The sequence below is a fragment of the Pinus tabuliformis genome, chromosome 6, assembly GCF_031772625.1.
Source record: "Pinus tabuliformis cultivar Carrire ecotype Pingquan chromosome 6, CPIR1, whole genome shotgun sequence".
Classification (NCBI taxonomy): domain Eukaryota; kingdom Viridiplantae; phylum Streptophyta; class Pinopsida; order Pinales; family Pinaceae; genus Pinus; species Pinus tabuliformis.
The window spans coordinates 69223855-69245110 of NC_142292.1; the positions used below are offsets into that span (position 1 = coordinate 69223855).

Sequence of the window (21256 nt, forward strand, 5' to 3'; positions counted from 1 at the left end):
TCCTTTCCTGCTCCATTGTCAAACGTGCATTGTCCTCACGCAACCGAGCCATTTCATTCTTCAGCTCCTGAACTGTTTCTAATATGGCCAGATTCGTATTACGGGTCTCCTCACCCAGCTACACCCACAACTCTGGGTTGTCTCCTGGATTCATTATTCTCTTTTCCCCTTGTCTAACCTGGTCTGGTCTAGACATAAAACAGTTAATATTGTGAGCTTCTGGGCACCATTTTGTTACCCCAATCAAAGAAATATCAATGCTGTAATGACTTTGCTCTTTAAAAAAAAAAAATCAAAAGAAAAACATATTATTCATACCCCAGAGGCCACAGTATGGGCAACCTGGGCTCTGATACCAATTGTCACATATCTCACCTATGTAAAAAAAAAAAAATCTTTTACCATGGTGTCTGCACCATCTTTATATAGTTGCTTATACTGTCGTATATAACTGATATTTATATAGTTTCTTATACTGTCGCATATAACTGCTATTTGATATTGTCCATCACGGGTACCAATGGTTTAATTTAACTTTTAGTTTACTTGTCCAACTCCATTATGATGCTACACCACCTCGACACTATGCAATGGATAACTTTGTTATGTGGTTACGGAAATATATTAAATCCCATCTACCATTATTTGTTGGCGCTCCCTCCGCGGAACACCTGGACTGAGCTTTTACTTCCGCTGGCTTGATCACGTGCTCGGGCATGGCCTTCCAGGCTGGAAACCTTCCCGCTCTTGCACTTTGGATTTACCGCCTGGATCTACGGTGTAAGGGCTTCGAGGAAGATCAAGGGTGGAGGTTTCTCCACGTCTCATGGCTGTGACTTCGCGTTTATATTGTGGATATCCCGGATTATTCGAGATTTCGTTGGCTCTGTTTGGCGCTCCACAACTCTTTGCATCCTTCCGCCACAACTGGGAGACTATCCCACATCTCTGCGCCGATTCTCCTCTGTCGCTTTCTTCCAGCATGCGACCTCACCATGGCGCTACCGCTCCGAGGATGTGAGTCTTCAAACCAACTTGCTAAGGTTTCTGTTTGTTAAGATCCTTTCGATTTTGTCTATGTTTTTCTTAAGGAATAAACAAAGTAATCGGCTCTCTCTGTTGCATGACAGATTGTGATGTTCTGCCACCGTGGCTCTTTCGGCGGACTACTCTTCCCTCAGGCAATATTCTGCCGAACATTTATAGGTACACATGTAGGCTTCCCCTTGCACCGTGGATATACACTTGTTTACATTTACTGTTTGTCTTTCGTCTGAGGGTTTCATCTCTGTGTTTAATCGAAAACCCCAACCTTATTTCTTCATGGTTGGCGCAGATGGCGGTAACAGGATTATAAGTTCTGGTTCCATACATATTGGGGTTGATTTGTGAAAGCTGGGTTAACCCCCTTGAGTCTACGGCGGTCTTGAGTGCAAATCTCAGGTTCATGAGGTTGTGCCTCTCGACCGCTGTCTATGTAGCTACTGAACATCATTTTGCTATGTTTCATCTGTATTCATGACTAAGTTTAACACTTTGTTGAGGACTTTTACGAATTATTGTAACTGGGTCTGGACCCATATTGGAAAGACTGCTTTTCGGTTTAATATAGAGCAACGTTAAACTTTCCTGTTTTATTATCATTCTTCTTACATGGTTTTCCCGTAAGGGTCGAATTTTAAGCATTACTCAGTTTGTATATCTATATTCTTGCTCTGGAATTCGTTCGCATTGTTTATGGCTTTACCGAGGGTTTGGTTTATAACGGCATTCGCCCCTTCCCAACTGGTCTTGAAAGTACCATAAGGGTTCGCACCTGCATCCTGTGCAATGGATGCATGGTCGGACTCGGTGTTGGGATTCTTGCAAAAAGAGACCTTCGGGTCCTACATTCTGATTATGAATATAGGTTATGTTTCGCTCATGTTTCTGTCATAATGTATACTCTGTCCGCTATATAATGTCTGCCTTAACTCTCTGATATGGTTATCATGATTTTGCTGTGCGTTTGTTCGTTTGCCGTAACAATGCTTACTCTATTGTTTTCACAGAGTTTAACATCATATCGATTTGTTTAATGACAGTAATGCAATCGGTTTGTATGATAAAGATAATACGATTATCTGTTAATGAAGATAATATTGTTATACTCAGGAGTGATATTATGGTAGTCTATTACAGTCCTTAACTGTTCAACTGCTTTGGCTATTAATTTAAGGATCATGCATTGGGTTAAGTTCTGCTTTTTGGCCGGTTTATTTTCCAAGAGGAATGACGAGTGGAGGCTTCAGGCTTCTGCCTGCCGCAAGGGTTCCTCCGAGCCACACCAGCCGCGGACCTATTCCGGTTCGAGCTTAAGACTTTTACTTTCTAACTTCCTACTTCTCTTCAAAACTTTGCATCCTGAGGCTATCTACAGATTCCTCTCAAGGTTATAATTTACACAGCTAAGGATGCATTGGCCTTCTGTAGACATTACGTGTTAGGGTATGGATTCCTGTTACAGGATTTCCGCCTACTTTGCATGATACTCGACTCTGCATATTCAGACCCTAACCTCTGCTAATATTTTAAGCTGTAATAATAAATTGCCCTTCACGCTACAGGTATGCAGATTTACACAGTTACTTAGTTGAACACGAAGACATGCATTTCTATATCACTTAAATATTCACAGTTATTCTATTTTGATAGTACTGTAGAGTCTCTGTCCCACTGATAATACGCAGTTAGCTACAGGTATTCTGAGTTACCCATTCTATACAAACAATTGCAGATACTTTAGGGTTTAGTTACTTACCTGGTCGCTGCTCGTAGGGAAATTCTTCAGCAAATCTCCTGCAAATTCCTGTGTCAAGCTCGTTATCCACCCATCCGTGAGACTTGTCCTCCGGGACCTGAGTCTCCCCCCGAGCTTCTTCTTACCAGATCACAATCCTCATTAAGACAGCACCTAGTGCTCGACTATCTGGTCACTACCAGACTTAGTCCAAACAAAGTTTTTCCTTTTTCCTTCTGTCTGTCTCTACAGCACAGAATTCTGTCTACCAACTTCCTCCTTTTCCTGGAAATCCTTCCAGTTAGGGAAGGTGGTTATTTTCAGTTTAATTAACTACTTTCCTTTTCTTTTTCCAGTTCCCTTTTGGGAGCTCCAATACTTTCTGAGTAATTCTTTAAAACATTATTTTAATGCATATTTAAAATTAACAGATTACTCTTAAAAGAAAATAAGTTCCTCAATGTCATTCAGTTTTTACCGCAGTAAACTATAAATAATTACATTTTACGGGGTCATCACAAATTCCTTTTAAAATAAATAAATAGTAACATACTATTTTTAACCACATAAAAATACATATAAACATCACTATATTATTTGGCTTTCTCAGTGTTAGATTTTGTATTTGAATTTGAAATGATAAAAAGAGATATGAATTTCAATAGAATAAAAACTCAAATGTTGCCTATTTTTTTTTTGTTTTAATAGAGAGCCGAATTATAAGCAGGTGGATGGATACCCCCCAATTTCTGAAATATAACACAAAATTTATATAGACCATCCACATGAATAAGAATTTATTGCAATTAAATATAAACAGGAGGACGGATACTCCCCCAATTTCTGAAATATAACACAAAATTTATATAGGCCATCCATATGAATAAGAATCTCTATTGAGGGAATAACTTATGCAATCTAGACCATTCTACCTTGTAGGTAGTTATGGGCACATTGTATTTATTAACATATATGCCAAACAAATATAAAGAAAACCCAAATATTTACCCACTCTTTTAGAGTTAAAAATATAATTTAAAATTTAATGGAAGTTTTACATTAAATTTTAAGCAAATTGTATTACTATTAAATAAATAAATCTTAAAACTATATTTTACGTTAAAAATTTACACTTGGGAATATTTCAGAAATTGGGTTTTACATTTTGTATATTTTTAGTAAATAGATTTTTTTTCTACCAATGCATTAATACTAATTTTTATTGAAAAACAAATATTACAAATACATTGATACTTTAAAAATTACTAGTTAATATTAACAACACTCATGTGAATAATAATAATAATAATAATAATAATTACATTATTAATGCATCACTACTATTATTATCAATGTTAACAATAATAATATTTTTTTGTAGAATAACATTAATATTACTAATAACATTTAAGTAGTGATGTTAACATGAATAAGACTAGTATATTAACATTGAAATTATTAACTTGAAAATTAACATTATTAATATAAATATTATTAACCTTAATACTGATAAATAACATTAGTAATATTTCAATTCTAGTCATTAATAAGGATGATGGTAATGTTTTAGATGTTAACAATATTAATTAAAATAATATTTACATTAATATTATTCACAATATTATTATTAACATCATTAATACATTATTAATAATATCAATATAATACAATTCAACCAAATTGAAGAGACATAAAGTCAAAAGTCTTCCACAATGTGTCAGGCTTGCATGGGCAGGTGGTTTCCTTAAGCACGCAAAAAGCTGAGCAAAAGCAAAAACTCTCCACTCAAGGAATAGTTTTGAGCAAATATTGATGGATAGTTAAGCTTGAAAGGCGGCAAATCTATGCCAAATTAGTTTGATGATGCGATTGCGAAACAAAAAGGTTGCAGGAACAGGGTAAAGGTGTATATTTCTTTTTCATGGATCCATATTGCATTCAAAAGATTGCAGGAACGGGGTAAAGGTGTATATTTTTTTTCATAGATCCATAGTACATTGTTCCCGTGTGCGTAATTGTGGATATGTTCCATGCATAGCCATCTTGGAGCGTCCTTGTGTACGTGAAAGGAGGAATACATTTTCAAGAGATTATCATATTGCTTGGAAATTAAGAGAGGAGAATCCCAGCACATGTGATACCCCTGGTGCTCTTATTTTGAAAGGCATTACTATTTTTAGATTATTGTGATTATTATTTGAATTTAGTGATTGTGATAGCAAGGATTGGAATTGATGGATTATGGAATGAAATTTTATATTATGAATACATGTTTTGTTGGGAATTGTATGGGAAAGAAAAAATAAGTAATAGGGACTTTTTTCTATTTTAGAATATTGTCAAGTGGTTAAGTCCACATAGCCGTACCAAATATTTTCCTAAGAAAAATCCGAGGAGAAATTAATATTAAGAAAATAACATAATTGAAGAGAAATATTATGCTAAATTATTATTGATGAAATATCATAATGAGAGAGAATGATTAAGTTAAGAATTTAGCTAGAGAGAAATGATAAGCTAGATGAAAAGGAAAAGAAAGCACAACTAGAGAGAAAGATGTGCTTTAAAGGCGAAAGGAAAGAATTTTTCCTAATTAAAAAGGAAAGCCTAGCTAATTAAAGGAAAAATATGTTGGGAAGAATTATAAAATACCACTAAGGAATACATACGGGTTTGTTGTTTCAAGAGGCAAGAAATTGACCTCTGGGGGAATTACTGGTAGTAACTTATTGGTTGGGAGGAACATGCTCTCTCCCATAGGTTTCCCAGGAGACTATTCTATTGAATATCTGAGAAGGAGACTATTCTATTGAATTCTAATTGAAATTAGAGGGATATTACATGTCCACCCATGGTCAACATAGTCATCATGGTTGGCCATGGGCAACCATTACCAAACATGGACAATAATGGTGAATAGTGGTAATTTCTTTCAATCATAACTTATCATATTAAAGTATATGTTGAAGTGGGATGTTACATCTTACTATGCGTGACTGCAACCTTACAAAATTTTCTACCCAAAATTGACTATGATCCAACCCTAGATACCCTTATTTGATCTTTGTGAATGCTTAAAATTATATGTTTGATGGTTGTATGAACTACATATCCTCTTCAGGTTTGAGGGTTTCTTCAAGGGATCTATAGATCAAGACAAAACACAAATTCCTTATCAAAGAACAGGCCTACAAACTTGTGGCTAGGGTTTCGTCTGCCACTCGTCTTCCTCTAACTAGTGCTATGATACCACTTGTTGGTTTTTAGAATCTGTAAAAACATTTTCAACAAAGAAGTAATGATAGAAAACACTTAAAATTTTATGTGGTAAAACAATGAAAATTTATCAAGAAAATATCCATGAGACAAGGTAAGTCAGCCATGGTTAACCATCATTTTCAACCATGATCAAACATGGAAAGCCATGGTCAGTGGTGGTAAACCATTGCCAATGATAATCTATCATAGTGAATGGTAAAGTTTTACAAATCATGTTCATCCATGGTCAACATGGTAATCATTGTTGACCATAGTCAGCCATGGTCAACCATTACCAAAGATGGACAATGATTGTCAATAGTGGTAAACCATTTTCAATCATAATCTATCATATTAAAGTATAGGTTGAAGTGGACTAGCATGATCATCCATAGTCAACTATAGGTTTACCATATTAAACCCTCCTCGACTAAAACTTGAACAAATTTACCATAGTCAAGGATAGTCAACAGTTGTCTACTAATCTTTCCCACACACATTGATCATCGGCTAGCACAACCCCATTAGTAAATTGTGCTTGATATATGCCGATCGACGACATTTTGCACCTTTTATATGCCAATAGACGTATGGAAACTATATCGATCGACGTATATCAACCACATTTACTAATGTGCTTGTGATAGTTTCTATTCATTGAAAAGATAAATCACTTTCTGCAAACACTCACACACAATACAGAATCAATGTCCTGCAAAACCTAGTCTTGTCTTCTACATTAGTCCCTGAAGGAGGAGTGAGTTACCATATTGACACTTTTGATTATTGATTTTCATAATTTTATAGAGATCTCCATTGTTTTTGATGCACGAGCATCTTACCTCCAAATCAAAATAACTTTTGAATAGAATAGTCATTTTCATTTACCAAGGCAGTTGGTTCCCTAATTGAGTGTAATTATTTATTTAATTGTGTTTTCGTATGTTTTCTTAAGAAATGTACACAAGTGATGAAAATGAGGAGTATTGTAGCTAGATCTCTCTTTTAGAATATAGATATCGATAATATTTGAGAGAGTTAGATAGAAATGAGGGAAGTTAGATTGTTGAAAGATTTATGGACCTAGGAATCCTAGAATAGGTGTTTTAGGGGAGGATTTTATGGATCTAAACCATAATATAGTTCGGAATCCTTATGTATAAATATGTAGCTAAAATAAGATCATGTGTTTGTGTGGGGAAAGAGAGAGAACGAAGAGGCTTGAGGAGTCAAGTATTGCTTCAAAGTCAAGAAAGAGCCATGCAATGAAAATATGGCTAGAAGGGCCTATGTAAAGTATTTATGTACATATATTAATAGAATAAACACTTTGATGCAAATGTTTGACCTGCGTGCTGGGATTCTGGCCATTCTCAAAGTCTTTTTACAATATGAAGTTGATTCTGTGTATTATGTTGAATTCAATATATATAGGTTAATTGCAAGTGAATCGAAGATCAGGTGGAATTGCACTAAGAGAAAGTGCCGTCAAAAGTGCGCAGAGGCCAGAGGACTGTTGTTTGAAGCTCAGGTCCATCGAAAGTATGAAACATGGGTACTCCTTGGATGAGGAACTAAATTTTGCATCCAATGAGTACTCCCGATTGAAATTTGGGTAAAGCCTTAGGTAGATGAGTTTAAAATACGAGCTAAAAAAGTAGTTTTATTATTTTATTATGTTTTAATATTTTTACTTTTTTACTCCAAAATGGTGAATCATCCCCCATGGTTGACATCATCATCTTGAATCCTATTTTTTCTTATAAATTCATTTTAGTTGTACATTTTTCTTAGGAGGTCCGTTTTAGATCTCAAAATTCCCCTAACGAAAACCCAAAAAGGTTTGAATTCAAAATGTCACGAATTAAGAAAGGAATGATTATGCTAAAAGGAAGCAATGGAAAATAAGTAAATTAACATAGAATACATTTAAGTTCTATGACATGCCTCCTAAGTAAAGCTACTCCTTATTCCTCTCTAGAATCGAGAATGAAACCATAAGAATGATAATCTCAACTATGGACATATACAGAGGAGAATGATGGCGTATAACAAGATCAATTTCCAGTGTCTGAAAATAAGAGCAAAGGGCCGAGGGAAATTACATGATAGTTAGTGGCGAAGCAAAACTCCTAGAAACCCTTTGAAAATTTAGTAACCAACATTTTAAAAATGAGACAATCTATCAGAATGATTCCTCGTTGGTATACAAGCCACAAACCCCTAAATTTCCTCCAAAAAGAAGCATTGTAATAGTTAGAAATTGTAATGGCGAACCAAGAGATCTAAAAACTAAAATTAGTTCAAGTAAAAAAATGAGAATTGTTGTTTACCTCTACCTCTTATGAAAAATTTCTTGTGTGGATGAAAGACTTCTGAACATATGGAAGAGATATCCAAAAAAAAAAATGAATATTGGTATCAAGAACACCTGCCATGATAAAAGGTCAGGGTTTGAAACCATCATTTAACCTCTAGTAGTATACCCTTCTTTTAGTCTCAACCATTGGATGTCCTTGGTGCGTCACAACCATAGAACCTTATCAACATGTGATTAAGGGGAGATGACCTAGGCATAATTTGACAAGCAATAACAATAACATCGAGGGGGGTGATAACCCAATGTTCCAAGTTCATATGAGTTTATTCATAGGTGTAATGATCAAATAAGAAAATACTGTATAATGTATATCCTTTGCTAGGATAGTGTAAAGGGGTGTGAATACATATATAATACAACTATTGTGACATAACCATAAAGGGTACCAGAACCTATGATTCAAGACATGTAAAACATACATGTATATATTATAAAGTCCATTGCTTTATGATTTACCAAAACCTTATGAATGGAAAGTGTTATTGTCAATGCGGTAATAATGTTAGTAAGAAAGAGAACTATAGTAGTCCTATGAACTTTACCTATGGTTGTTTCTCTTATGGAGGTGTACATATGGAAAAAAACCAAAAAAAATAATGAGACTCGAGGTCTTGATTAGTAAATCACTAGAAAATAATGCTAAGTGTAAAATAACACTTATGAATGCTAAGCACGCAAAAAGCCGAGCAAAAGCAAAAACTCTCCACTCAAGGAATAGTTTTGAGATGGGTAGTTAAGCTTGAAAGGCGTCAAATCTATGCCAAATCAGTTTCCTGATGCGATTGAGAAACAAAAAGGTTGCAAGAACAGGGTAAAGGTGTATATTTTTTTTTCATAGATCCATATTGCATTGAAAAGGTTGCAGGAACAGGGTAAAGGTGTATATTTTTTTTCATAGATCCATATTACATTGTTCCCTTGTGCGTAATTATGGATATGTTCCATGCATAGCCATCTTGGAGCGTCCTTGTGTACGTGAAAGGAGGAATACATTTTCAAGAGATTATCATATTGCTTGGAAATTAAGAGAGGAGAATCCCAGCACATGTGATACCCCTGGTGCTCTTATTTTGAAAGGCATGACTATTTTTAGATTATTGTGATTATTATTTGAATTTACTGATTGTGGTAGCAAGGATTGGAATTGATGGATTATGGAATGAAATTTTATATTATGAATACATGTTTTGTTGGGAATTGTATGGGAAAGGAAACATAAGTAATAGGGACTTTTTTCTATTTTAGAATATTGTCAAGTGGTTAAGTCCACATAGCCGTACCAAATATTTTCCTAAGAAACATCCGAGGAGAAATTAATATTAAGAAAATAACATAATTGAAGAGAAATATTATGCTAAATTATTATTGATGAAATATCATAATGAGAGAGAATAATTAAGTTAAGAATTTAGCTAGAGAGAAATGATAAGCTGGATGAAAAGGAAAAGAAAGCACAACTAGAGAGAAAGATGTGCTTTAAAGGCGAAAGGAAAGAATTTTTCCTAATTAAAAAGGAAAGCCTAGCTAATTAAATGAAAAATATGTTGGGAAGAATTATAAAATACCACTAAGGAATACATACGGGTTTGTTGTTTCAAGAGGCAAGAAATTGACCTCTGGGGGAATTACTGGTAGTAACTCATTGGTTGGTAGGAACATGCTCTCTCCCATAGGTTTCCCAGGAGACTATTCTATATAATATCTGAGAAGGAGACTATTCTATTGAATTCTAATTGAAATTAGAGGGATATTACATGTCCACCCATGGTCAACATAGTCATCATGGTTGGCCATGGGCAACCATTACCAAACATGGACAATAATAGTGAATAGTGGTAATTTCTTTCAATCATAACTTATCATATTAAAGTATATGTTGAAGTGGGATGTTACATCTTACTATGCGTGACTGCAACCTTACAAAATTTTCTACCCAAAATGGACTATAAAACAACCCTAGATACCCTTATTTGATCTTTGTGAATGCTTAAAATTATATGTTTGATGGTTGTATGAACTAAATTTCCTCTTCAGGTTTGAGGGTTTCTTCAAGGGATCTATAGATCAAGACAAAACACAAATTCCTTATCAAAGAACAGGCCTACAAACTTGTGGCTAGGGTTTCTTCTGCCACTCGTCTTCCTCTAACTAGTGCTATGATACCACTTGTTGGTTTTTAGAATCTATAAAAACATTTTCAACAAAGAAGTAATGATAGAAAACACTTAAAATTTTATGTGGTAAAACAATGAAAATTTATCAAGAAAATATCCATGAGACAAGGTAAGTCATCCATGGTTAACCATCATTTTCAACCATGATCAAACATGGAACGCCATGGTCAGTGGTGGTAAACCATTGCCAATGATAATCTATCATAGTGAATGGTAAAGTTTTACAAATCGTGTTCATCCATGGTCAACATGGTAATCATTGTTGACCATAGTCAGCCATGGTCAACCATTACCAAAGACGGACAATGATTGTCAATAGTGGTAAACCATTTTCAATCATAATCTATCATATTAAAGTATAGGTTGAAGTGGACTAGCATGATCATCCATAGTCAACTATAGGTTTAACATATTAAACCCTCCTCGACTAAAACTTGAACAAATTTACCATAGTCAAGGATAGTCAACCGTTGTCTACTAATCTTTCCCACACACATTGATCATCAGCTAGCACAACCCCATTAGTAAATTGTGCTTGATATATGCCAATCGACGACATTTTGCACCTTTTATATGCCAATAGACGTATGGAAATTATATCGATCAACGTATATCAACCACATTTACTAATGTGCTTGTGATAGTTTCTATTCATTGAAAAGATAAATCACTTTCTGCAAACACTCACACACAATACACAATCAATGTCCTGTAAAACCTAGTCTTGTCTTCTACATTAGTCCCTGAAGGAGGAGTGAGTTACCATATTGACACTTTTGATTATTGATTTTCATAATTTTATAGAAAGCTCCATTGTTTTTGATGCACGAGCATCTTACCTCCAAATCAAAATAACTTTTGAATAGAATAGTCATTTTCATTTACCAAGGGAGTTGGTTCCCTAATTGAGTGTAATTATTTATTTAATTGTGTTTTCGTATGTTTTCTTAAGAAATGTACACAAGTGATGAAAATGAGGAGTATTGTAGCTATATCTCTCTTTTAGAATATAGATATCGAGAATATTTGAGAGAGCTAGATAGAAATGAGGGAAGTTAGATTGTTGAAAGATTTATGGACCTAGGAATCCTAGAATAGGGGTTTTAGGGGAGGATTTTATGGATCTAAACCATAATATAGTTCGGAATCCTTATGTATAAATATGTAGCTAAAATAAGATCATGTGTTTGTGTGGGGAAAGAGAGAGAACGAAGAGGCTTGAGGAGTCAAGTATTGCTTCAAAGTCAAGAAAGGGCCATGCAATGAAAATATGGCTACAAGGGCCTATGTAAAGTATTTATGTACATATATTAATAGAAGAAACACTTTGATGCAAATGTTTGACCTGCGTGCTGGGATTCTGGCCATTCTCAAAGTCTTTTTACAATACGAAGTTGATTCTGTGTATTATGTTGAATTCAATATATATAGGTTAATTGCAAGTGAATCGAAGATCAGGTGGAATTGCAGTAAGAGAAAGTGCCGTCAAAAGTGTGCATAGGCCAGAGGACTGTTGTTTGAAGCTCAGGTCCATCATTTTTCGTATAGCAAGGTCCATCGAAAGTATGAAACATGGGTACTCCTTGGATGAGGAACTAAATTTTGCATCCAATGAGTACTCCTGATTGAAATTTGGGTAAAGCCTTAGGGAGATGAGTTTAAAATACGAGCTAAAAAAGTACTTTCATTATTTTATTATGTTTTAATATTTTTACTTTTTTACTCCAAAATGGTGAATCATCCCCCATGGTTGACATCATCATCTTGAATCCTATTTTTTCTTATAAATTCATTTTAGTTGTACATTTTTCTTAGGAGGCCCATTTTAGATCTCAAAATTCCACTAACGAAAACCCAAAAAGGTTTGAATTCAAAATGTCACGAATTAAGAAAGGAATGATTATGCTAAAAGAACACAATGGAAAATAAGTAAATTAACATAGAATACATTTAAGTTCTATGACAGGCCTCCTAAGTAAAGCTACTCCCTATTCCTCTCTAGAATCGAGAATGAAACCGTAAGAATGATAATGTCAACTATGGACATATACAGAGGATCATGATGGCGTATAACAAGATCAATTTCCAGTGTCCGAAAATAAGAGCAAAGGGTCGAGGGAAATTACATGATAGTTAGTGGCGAAGCAAAACTCCTAGAAACCCTTTGAAAATTTAGTAACCAACCTTTTAAAAATGAGACAAAGTATCATAATGATTCCTCATTGGTATACAAGTCACAAACCCCTAAATTTCCTCCGAAAAGAAGCATTGTAATAGTTAGAAATTGTAATGGCGAACCAAGAGATCTAAAAACTAAAATTAGTTCAAGTAAAAAAATGAGAATTGTTGTTTACCTCTACCTCTTATGAAAAATTTCTTGTGTGGATGAAAGACTTCTGAACATATGGAAGAGATATCCAAAAAAAAAATGAATATTGGTATCAAGAACACCTGCCATGATAAAAGGTCAGGTTTTGAAACCCTCATTTAGCCTCTACAGAGAAAAAACCACATTCTTAACAAAATAAATGTTAAAAGGTAAATGAACAAGATAGTGCAACTTTACCCTAGTAGTACACCCTTCTTTTAGTCTCAACCATTGGATGTCCTTGGTGCGTCACAATCATAGAACCTAATCAACATGTGATTAAGGGGAGATGACCTAGGCATAATTTGACAAGCAATAACAATAACGTCGAGGGGGGTGATAACCCAATGTTCCAAGTTCATATGAGTTTATTCATAGGTGTAATGATCAAATAAGAAAATACTGTATAATGTATATCCTTTGCTAGGATAGTGTAAAGGGGTGTGAATACATATATAATACAACTATTGTGACATAACCATAAAGGGTACCAGAACCTATGATTCAAGACATGTAAAACATACATGTATATATTATAAAGTCCATTGCTTTATGATTTACCAAAACCTTATGAATGGAAAGAGTTATTGTCAATGCGGTAATAATGTTAGTAAGTAAGAGAACTATAGTAGTCCTATGAACTTTACCTATGGTTGTTTCTCTTATGGAGGTGTAGATATGGAAACAAACCAAAAAAAATAATGAGACTCGAAGTCTTGATTAGTAAATCACTAGAAAATAATGCTAAGTGTAAAATAACACTTATGAATTCAAAGGAGGAACATGATTGATGTTCCAATTTTATTATGAAGACATATTTCCTAAGGAGAAATTGTTGTTGACACTATATTTAAGTCAATGAATTTTTGTTTTTCTTTTAGATTGAAAATGAGATACATTACAACAAAATCAATTAGAGCAACTGGCCTTATCCAGACCTTGTGTTACAAAACTTTGTTGTGGAAGTTGATAAGGAAGTAATTTTACTTGGAAAAGTTGTTGGTGAAAAGAATATGCGAAGTTTCATTTTAATTTCTAATTGCATAGTAAATGGAATGTAAATTTTGTGACTTGGGGGGTCATCTCTATAAATTATATAATTAGAAGCCTCAGTTTTGTTGTCATGTGAGATTTGAATCCTAACTGGCAGGAAAATAGTTGAAATCAGTTATGTCCAAGAAGGGGGAAGGAACAAAAAAAAAATCCTCCTTTTTGCCATTATTTAGTACAACTATTGGCAGACCAAGAAATTTTCATGAGTGGAGATATATTTCATGAGGTGGAACTGTAAAAAGAGAACTATGGGATATAAAGACAATTTATTTTGAAAAGAGGAGTAGTGGGAGAGACAAACTGTTTTAGAACCCATTGAACTAGCAAGACACTGCTAAAGGGTTTAGGAGGTAGATTTCGAAAGAGATTTCTATGTTCTTTTCGATAAAGAGAGAAGTGGAGCATGTAGGGAACAAACTGGAAAAACTATTTCATGGTTGGGAGGAACGTTGAAGCCCTTAGCATAATTTCGGGAAGCATTTAGGTAAGGATAGAAATGTTATTGATTTTTATGTTGACCAATTTACTTTGGAAATTGGAAGGTTCAATACTAAATTTGAACTATGGGAAAATCCTCATAATGATTATAATTGTAATAGGTAGATACATGTACATGTATCTGTAGTTGCGTGTGTATCTGTCTCCAATCTGTTACAGGTAGCTGGAACACTACAAGTGTAGGTCAAGCTTTACATTTTTTGTAGAGGATGGTAAGAGGTTTAAATAAGAAACTCAGCCTAGAATTTACCTTGAGGGTGTGAATGATTTAAAAGGAAAAGAAAAGAATGTCACCTCAGGTAAAAGCGCTATAAATAAGTCTAATGAATGTCAAAATTATAACCTGAATTTAATTTGTTTGCTTAATTTATTTGATATATATATATATATATATATATATATATATATATATATATATATATATATATATATATATATAAGGCTCAGTAATTAAGACTAGAAGGAGAAGAGACTTGGCTAACGTTAGATGTCCTAGGCCATAACTAGGGAGGATTGCTATTTATTATCCCAGGGACAACAATCCTGAATGTCGAAGAGGTTAGGGCTCAGAGGAGAACTTGGAGAAGTTTCCATGACATAACCCACTAGTGTACATGAAAATAAAAAGATTATTTGCTATATATTTCATTAAAGTATATAGGAATCATAACATTGGTAGTATGGGAGTAAATATAACCATATCAAACTTATGGAAAAAAATATGACATACATGTTTACATAACTGAATGGAGAAATGATAAATGTAAGGGTGAAAAAGCCCTATAAAATAGAAACCCATACTTTAGAAGATATTTTCAAGAAAAACAATCATACAATTGTGCCTTTTATTACGAACAAAATACCAATAAATTTAGTCCACATCCACATGGGTGACGATATTTTTTTATACTCTAACTTATACAAAAGAAAAAAAAAAGAAAAAAACCCTGTCAGGTAAAGTTATTTATTAACTTATACAAGGTTTCATAACAATAATATACTATCACCTTCGTGGCATGAGGAGAAAACAAATATAATGTATATAAGAGTTTACAAACATGACCAAGATTGGTAAGTATATATTAACTATAAAATTTACTAATGGAAGCAAAGAATCGTTAAACTCCAATAATGATGAATAAAGGTGAAAATATTGTCTACAAAAGTTGGGATTTTTCAAAAAATACATATTTTTAGGAATTACATAGTGAGCTTCAGAAATTCATAAAACCATGCCCAACATAAGTCCTTTTCATAAAACCCTAAGCCAAGAAAATTCTAGAAGGGTCTTGGTAACGTCAGTATGAAAACCGTAGAAAAGAAATGAAAGTTTTGTAAGCACTTGTAATGGTTGTGAAGCATAGGAGAGAAAATATTGTGAAAATCCATTTCAAGAAAAGGCTCAATGAAGATAACCAAAGCCACAACTAACCTACAAGGTGAATACAAATTTGGTTAAAAACGCTAAAATTTTCTCAAGGGATTATTGTAAAAGTAACGTGGTAAACATGTAAGGAAGGTAAACAAGAGGGTTTACCCGACGAGTGAGATGAAGTAGTAGTCCAAACCCTGCTCCATAAAATATGAATTATTAGTATCGATGAATATGCTATAATGGTAAACCGTTCTTCCTTTCTAAAGAGAAAAACAAGCTAGGGTTTGAACTTATAGAAAGGTTTTTTAGGGAATTTTACATTGTAAATATTGTATGGCTTGGAGCCGCAACATTGAATCTTGGAAAAGGTGGACACCATAACTTGGAAGCCACATAAAGTTGGGATTTCACTTGTACTTTTAACCAAAAATGATGATTAACAGAGAAATAAGATTTAACGAGTGAAAATGCCTAAATTCTAAACAATTAGTTGCAAGGAGTAAATATGCATAATAATAAAAGTTAAATGAATGCTTTTAGGGTCTATTTCCAACCTAGAAATGTAAAATTTTCCTTGGACCACAAGAAAAACCTTTGATAGAAGCATTTGGGCCAAATCCAACAAAGAATTACTATGCGAACCATCAATACTAGAGGGATAAACCCTAATTACCAAGAGAAAGCTTCCAATTTCATAGATTGTTTCACAAACAACATAAGAGAAAATGAAACGAAGGTGGTGGTTGGGCCATAAGGAGGTAGTTACTTAAGACCAAAACAAAATAAATTCACCATTGATATCAACCCTGAGCAATCTGGACCGTCGAGATTACACACGTTATTGAGCAGATTGAGAGGTGGACCATACCATGAACTATATCAAATTCACACGGGCCGAGGGTGGGAAGGCCTCCACGAAATAAAAAATAGCCACGGAAGACTCCACGGAGTCGAGAACCTTGAGAAGTATAAGGGAAAAAATATATCTCTAACCAAGGAATTTAATCATTGTGAACCTTTTCCCATACATTAATATATATGTCAACTCTAAGAAACCTACAGAGATATAGGTTAATCCTCTTTGTAATTTTTTAAATAATATCATACCATAAGGTCGAGAACATGGTTTATATGGAGCAAGGCTAAACACAAACAATTAATTGGGTATTGCAATGTACTTATGGTTGTAGTAGTTGTATATTATAATGCAAGCATAACATAAACCTTTGACTATCAGAAAGGTTGGTTAGATCAATACTTCAAATAAACATATTTTAGGCATTGAGGAGTTGATCCTAATCCATAATAAGTTCCTCAATTGGAATACCATGCCATATATGAATCTAGACAAAAGTGTTGGGAGTGAACTCTCATTGTTTCATGAAGAAGATATCTGGAAAATGGATCAATACGTTATCAAGGATAGTTTGCAGGGCTTTAATAATTGAAGAAAATCGTCTTATGATATCTACATATATATATATATATATATATATATATATATATATATATATATATATATATATATATATATATATATATATATATATATATATATATATATATATATATATTGATAGATTACAAGTAATTCTAATTGAAATTAGAGTGATCTTACATGTCCACCCATGGTCAACATAGTCATCATGGTTAGCAATAGGCAGCGATGGGCAACCATTACCAAACATGGACAATAATGGTGAATAGTGGTAAACTTTTTTCAATCATAATTTATCATATTAAAGTATATGTTGAAGTGGGATGTTACATCTTACTATGCGTGACTGCAACCTTACAAAATTTTCTACCCAAAATTGACTATAATCCAACCATAGATACCCTTATTTGATCTTTGTGAATGCTTAAAATTATATGTTTGATGGTTGTATGAACTACATATCCTCTTCAGGTTTGAGAGTTTCTTCAAACAATCTATAGATCAAGACAAAACACAAATTCCTTATCAAAGAACAAGCCTACAAACTTGTGGCTAGGGTTTCTTCTGCCACTCATCTTCCTCTAACTAGTGCTATTATACCACTTGTTGGTTTTTAGAATCTGTATAAACATTTTCAACAAGGAAGTAATGATAGAAAACACTTAAAATTTTATGTGGTAAAACAATGAAAATTTCTTAAGAAAATATCCATGAGACAAGGTAAGTCAGCCATGGTTAACCATCATTTTCAGCCATGATCAAACATGGAAAGCCATGGTCAGTGGTGGTAAACCATTGCCAATGATAATCTATCATAGTGAATGGTAAAAATTTTCAAATCATGCTCACCCATGGTCAACATGGTAATCATGGTTGACCAGAGTCAGCCATGGTCAACCATTACCAAAGATGGACAATGATTGTCAATAGTGGTAAACCATTTTCAATCATAATGTATCATATTAAAGTATAGGTTGAAGTGGACTAGCATGGTCATCCATAGTCAACTATAGGTTTACCATAGTAAACCCTCCTCGAATATAGCTTGAACAAATTTACCATAGTCAAGGATAGTCAACCATTGTCTACTAATCTTTCCCACACACATTGATCATCAGCTAACACAACCACATTAATAAATTGTGCTTGATATATGACGATCGACGACATTTTGCACCTTTTATATGCCAATAGACGTATGGAAATTATATCGATCGACATATATCAACCACATCTACTAATTTAGTTGTGATAGTTTCTATTCATTGAAAAGATAAATCACTTTCTGCAAACACTCACACACAATACACAATCAACGTCCTATCAAACCTAGTCTTGTCTTCTACATTAGTCCTTGAAGGAGGAGTGAGTTACTGTATTGACACTTTTGATTATTTATTTTCATAATTTTATGGAAAGCTCCATTGTTTTTTATGCACGAGCATCTTACCTCCAAATCAAAATAACTTTTGACTAGAATAGTCATTTTCATTTACCAAGGGAGTTGGTTCCCTAATTGAGTGCAATTATTTATTTAATTGTGTTTTCGTATGTTTTCTTAAGAAATATACACAAGTGATGAAAATGAGGAGTATTGTAACTAGATATCTCTTTTAGAATATATATATCGAGAATATTTGAGAGAGTTAGAGAGAAATGAGGGAAGTTAGATTGTTGAAATATTTATGGACCTAGGAATCCTAGAATAGGGGTCTTAGGTGAGGATTTTATGGATCTAAACCATAATATAGTTCAGAATCCTTATGTATAAATATGTAGCTAAAATAAGATCATGTGTGTGTGTGGGGAAAGAGAGAGAACGAAGAGGCTTGAGGAGTCAAGTATTGCTTCAAAGCCAAGAAAGGGCCATGCAATGTAAATATGGCTACAAGGGCCTATGTAAAGTATTTTATGTACATATATTAATAGAAGAAACACTTTGATGCAAATGTTTGACTTGCGCGCTGAGATTCTCGCCATTCTCAAAGTCTTTTTACAATACGAAGTTGATTATGTGTATTATGTTGAATTCAATATATACATGTTAATTGCAAGTGAATCGAAGATCAGGTGGAATTGCACTAAGAGAAAGTGCCGTCAAAAGTGCGCAGAGGCCAGAGGACTATTGTTTGAAGCTCAGGGGGGACAACATCTCAAAACACAATTAAAATACAAAGGAATTGAGTGCACTTAAGAGAGTCGTGCAACTGAAGTGATTATAGTAGAGCAGTGGAATCCTGGTGATCCTAGGAGATTGAAGAAGAACTATGATGGATCAATGTGTATAAGTGTGTATGAAGAAGACTAGAGGATTGGATAAGGACCAAGATCAAAAAAGAAAGGATGAGGATAAAGTAAAAACTGGTAGAAGAATCCAAACACGAAGACGAGCACAACACCTAGTTTGTTTTGAAGTCCCGATGGAAGTTCGTCACTTGAGAGCGTAGGGAGATGGAAATTGATAGCACCAGGTCAAAGGATTTATCCTAGAAGGATAAGAAAACAGTTTCTTGACAACTTCGGGCCGGAGGAATTATCCTAGAAAGAGAAGATGAGTGCTTAACTAGAATAGGCATGATGATTGGGACTCGGCTAACATGTGAGCCCAACTAATCAATAGAGGGCTGGGATTGTTTGGAGCATTACATGGAGTTGAGTGTTGGCCAGCTAAGATACGGATATACCGAGACTTATTTTAATAGTGAGCCAGATATCAAAGTAATGAGGCCTTTGTAAATATCGGATGTGGGTAGCGGCAGACATAGAAGCCAACATACCAATCAATGTCGAGACAATACAAGTGGACCATCCCGGGAAGCTTCAAGCCCAAATGTTTTTTATGATTTAATGTAAGGGACTTGGCCCGGGATGATGGATCACATGGTTATAAGGCATGGTCACAAGGAGAATGAAGAGAAGCCTAAGACCGACGAGAAATTGGTGCTTTCTACACTTACATGAGGGGAGTCAAGGTACAATTCACATGAGGTATCCACACCTGTTTTAATAAGTAAGGGCCGAGGCCACAAGAATTTGAATATATATAGAAAGGGTTGATACCCTTTAGTGCCTCCCACTGTGACTATATTATTATTTTTTAAGTTGTACGCTATTATACAGGGTTGAAGGAAGTGCCTCTTTGATAGAGGTTTGGGCACTGTGGGTTTTCTAAGCCAGGGATTTAAGCAGGGTCGGATTGGGCCTACATCAAAGTGGTATTAGAGCAGGAATTCTATGTGAACCTCACAATAGGGAGGTTGAAAGGAGTAAAGAAGTAGATGAAAAAGAAGAAAGAACAGATTTAGTAGAACTAATCAAAGGAGATCCTGGCACAGGAAGCTAAGAGGAAGCTTAAGAAGAAGGATCAGATATGGAGGGGTTCGAATGAGATTGCAGGTTGTCCATATTTTGAGATTTCTCCTTGTTGTGAGTTTGAGGGAGAATGCCAGACAAGTGAAATTGAGCATGGAGGAAAAAATTTCAATGCTTATGACTAGATAGAAGGGTATAGATGAATTTTATATTTCTGACTAAAATGAAGAATATAGGTAAATATTATCTAGTATCTACCATCAAGAATGTTGTTATTACAATTCTTATTTTAATGGATCCATTAGTCGGTTCACAAAGGACGCCGACATCATTCTTGGACCAAATGCGATGAGGATAATTAATGAACGAACGATTGTTGCAATTTCTCGAGACAAGAAGGCTAACTTTTTTAGTTAGAAAGATGTTTTAATTTTTTCATATCTAAGATGAGACGTGTGCTCTTTCTCTATTATCTATATAAAATTCATTTGATGTTTCTCTATTAGCTATAAAAGAGGGTATATTTAAGGTTAAGACCATAGTAAGAGATACCAGTTTATGTGACTTTAAAGGTCACTTAGTTAGAAATTTTATTTATAAATTCAAAATAAAATGCAAGAA

General features: G+C 34.2%; 1 protein-coding gene across 1 annotated transcript in view; it reads left to right on the forward strand.

The window, feature by feature from the left end:
• The first annotated feature begins 995 nt into the window (after positions 1-995).
• Positions 996-21256, forward strand: part of LOC149257281 (germin-like protein 1-3) — a 48099-nt gene continuing 27838 nt past the window's right edge. The window contains exon 1 of the mRNA XM_089368113.1: positions 996-1017. Coding sequence (XP_089224239.1) covers positions 996-1017 — 22 coding nt within the window. The remainder of the gene's footprint in view (positions 1018-21256) is intronic.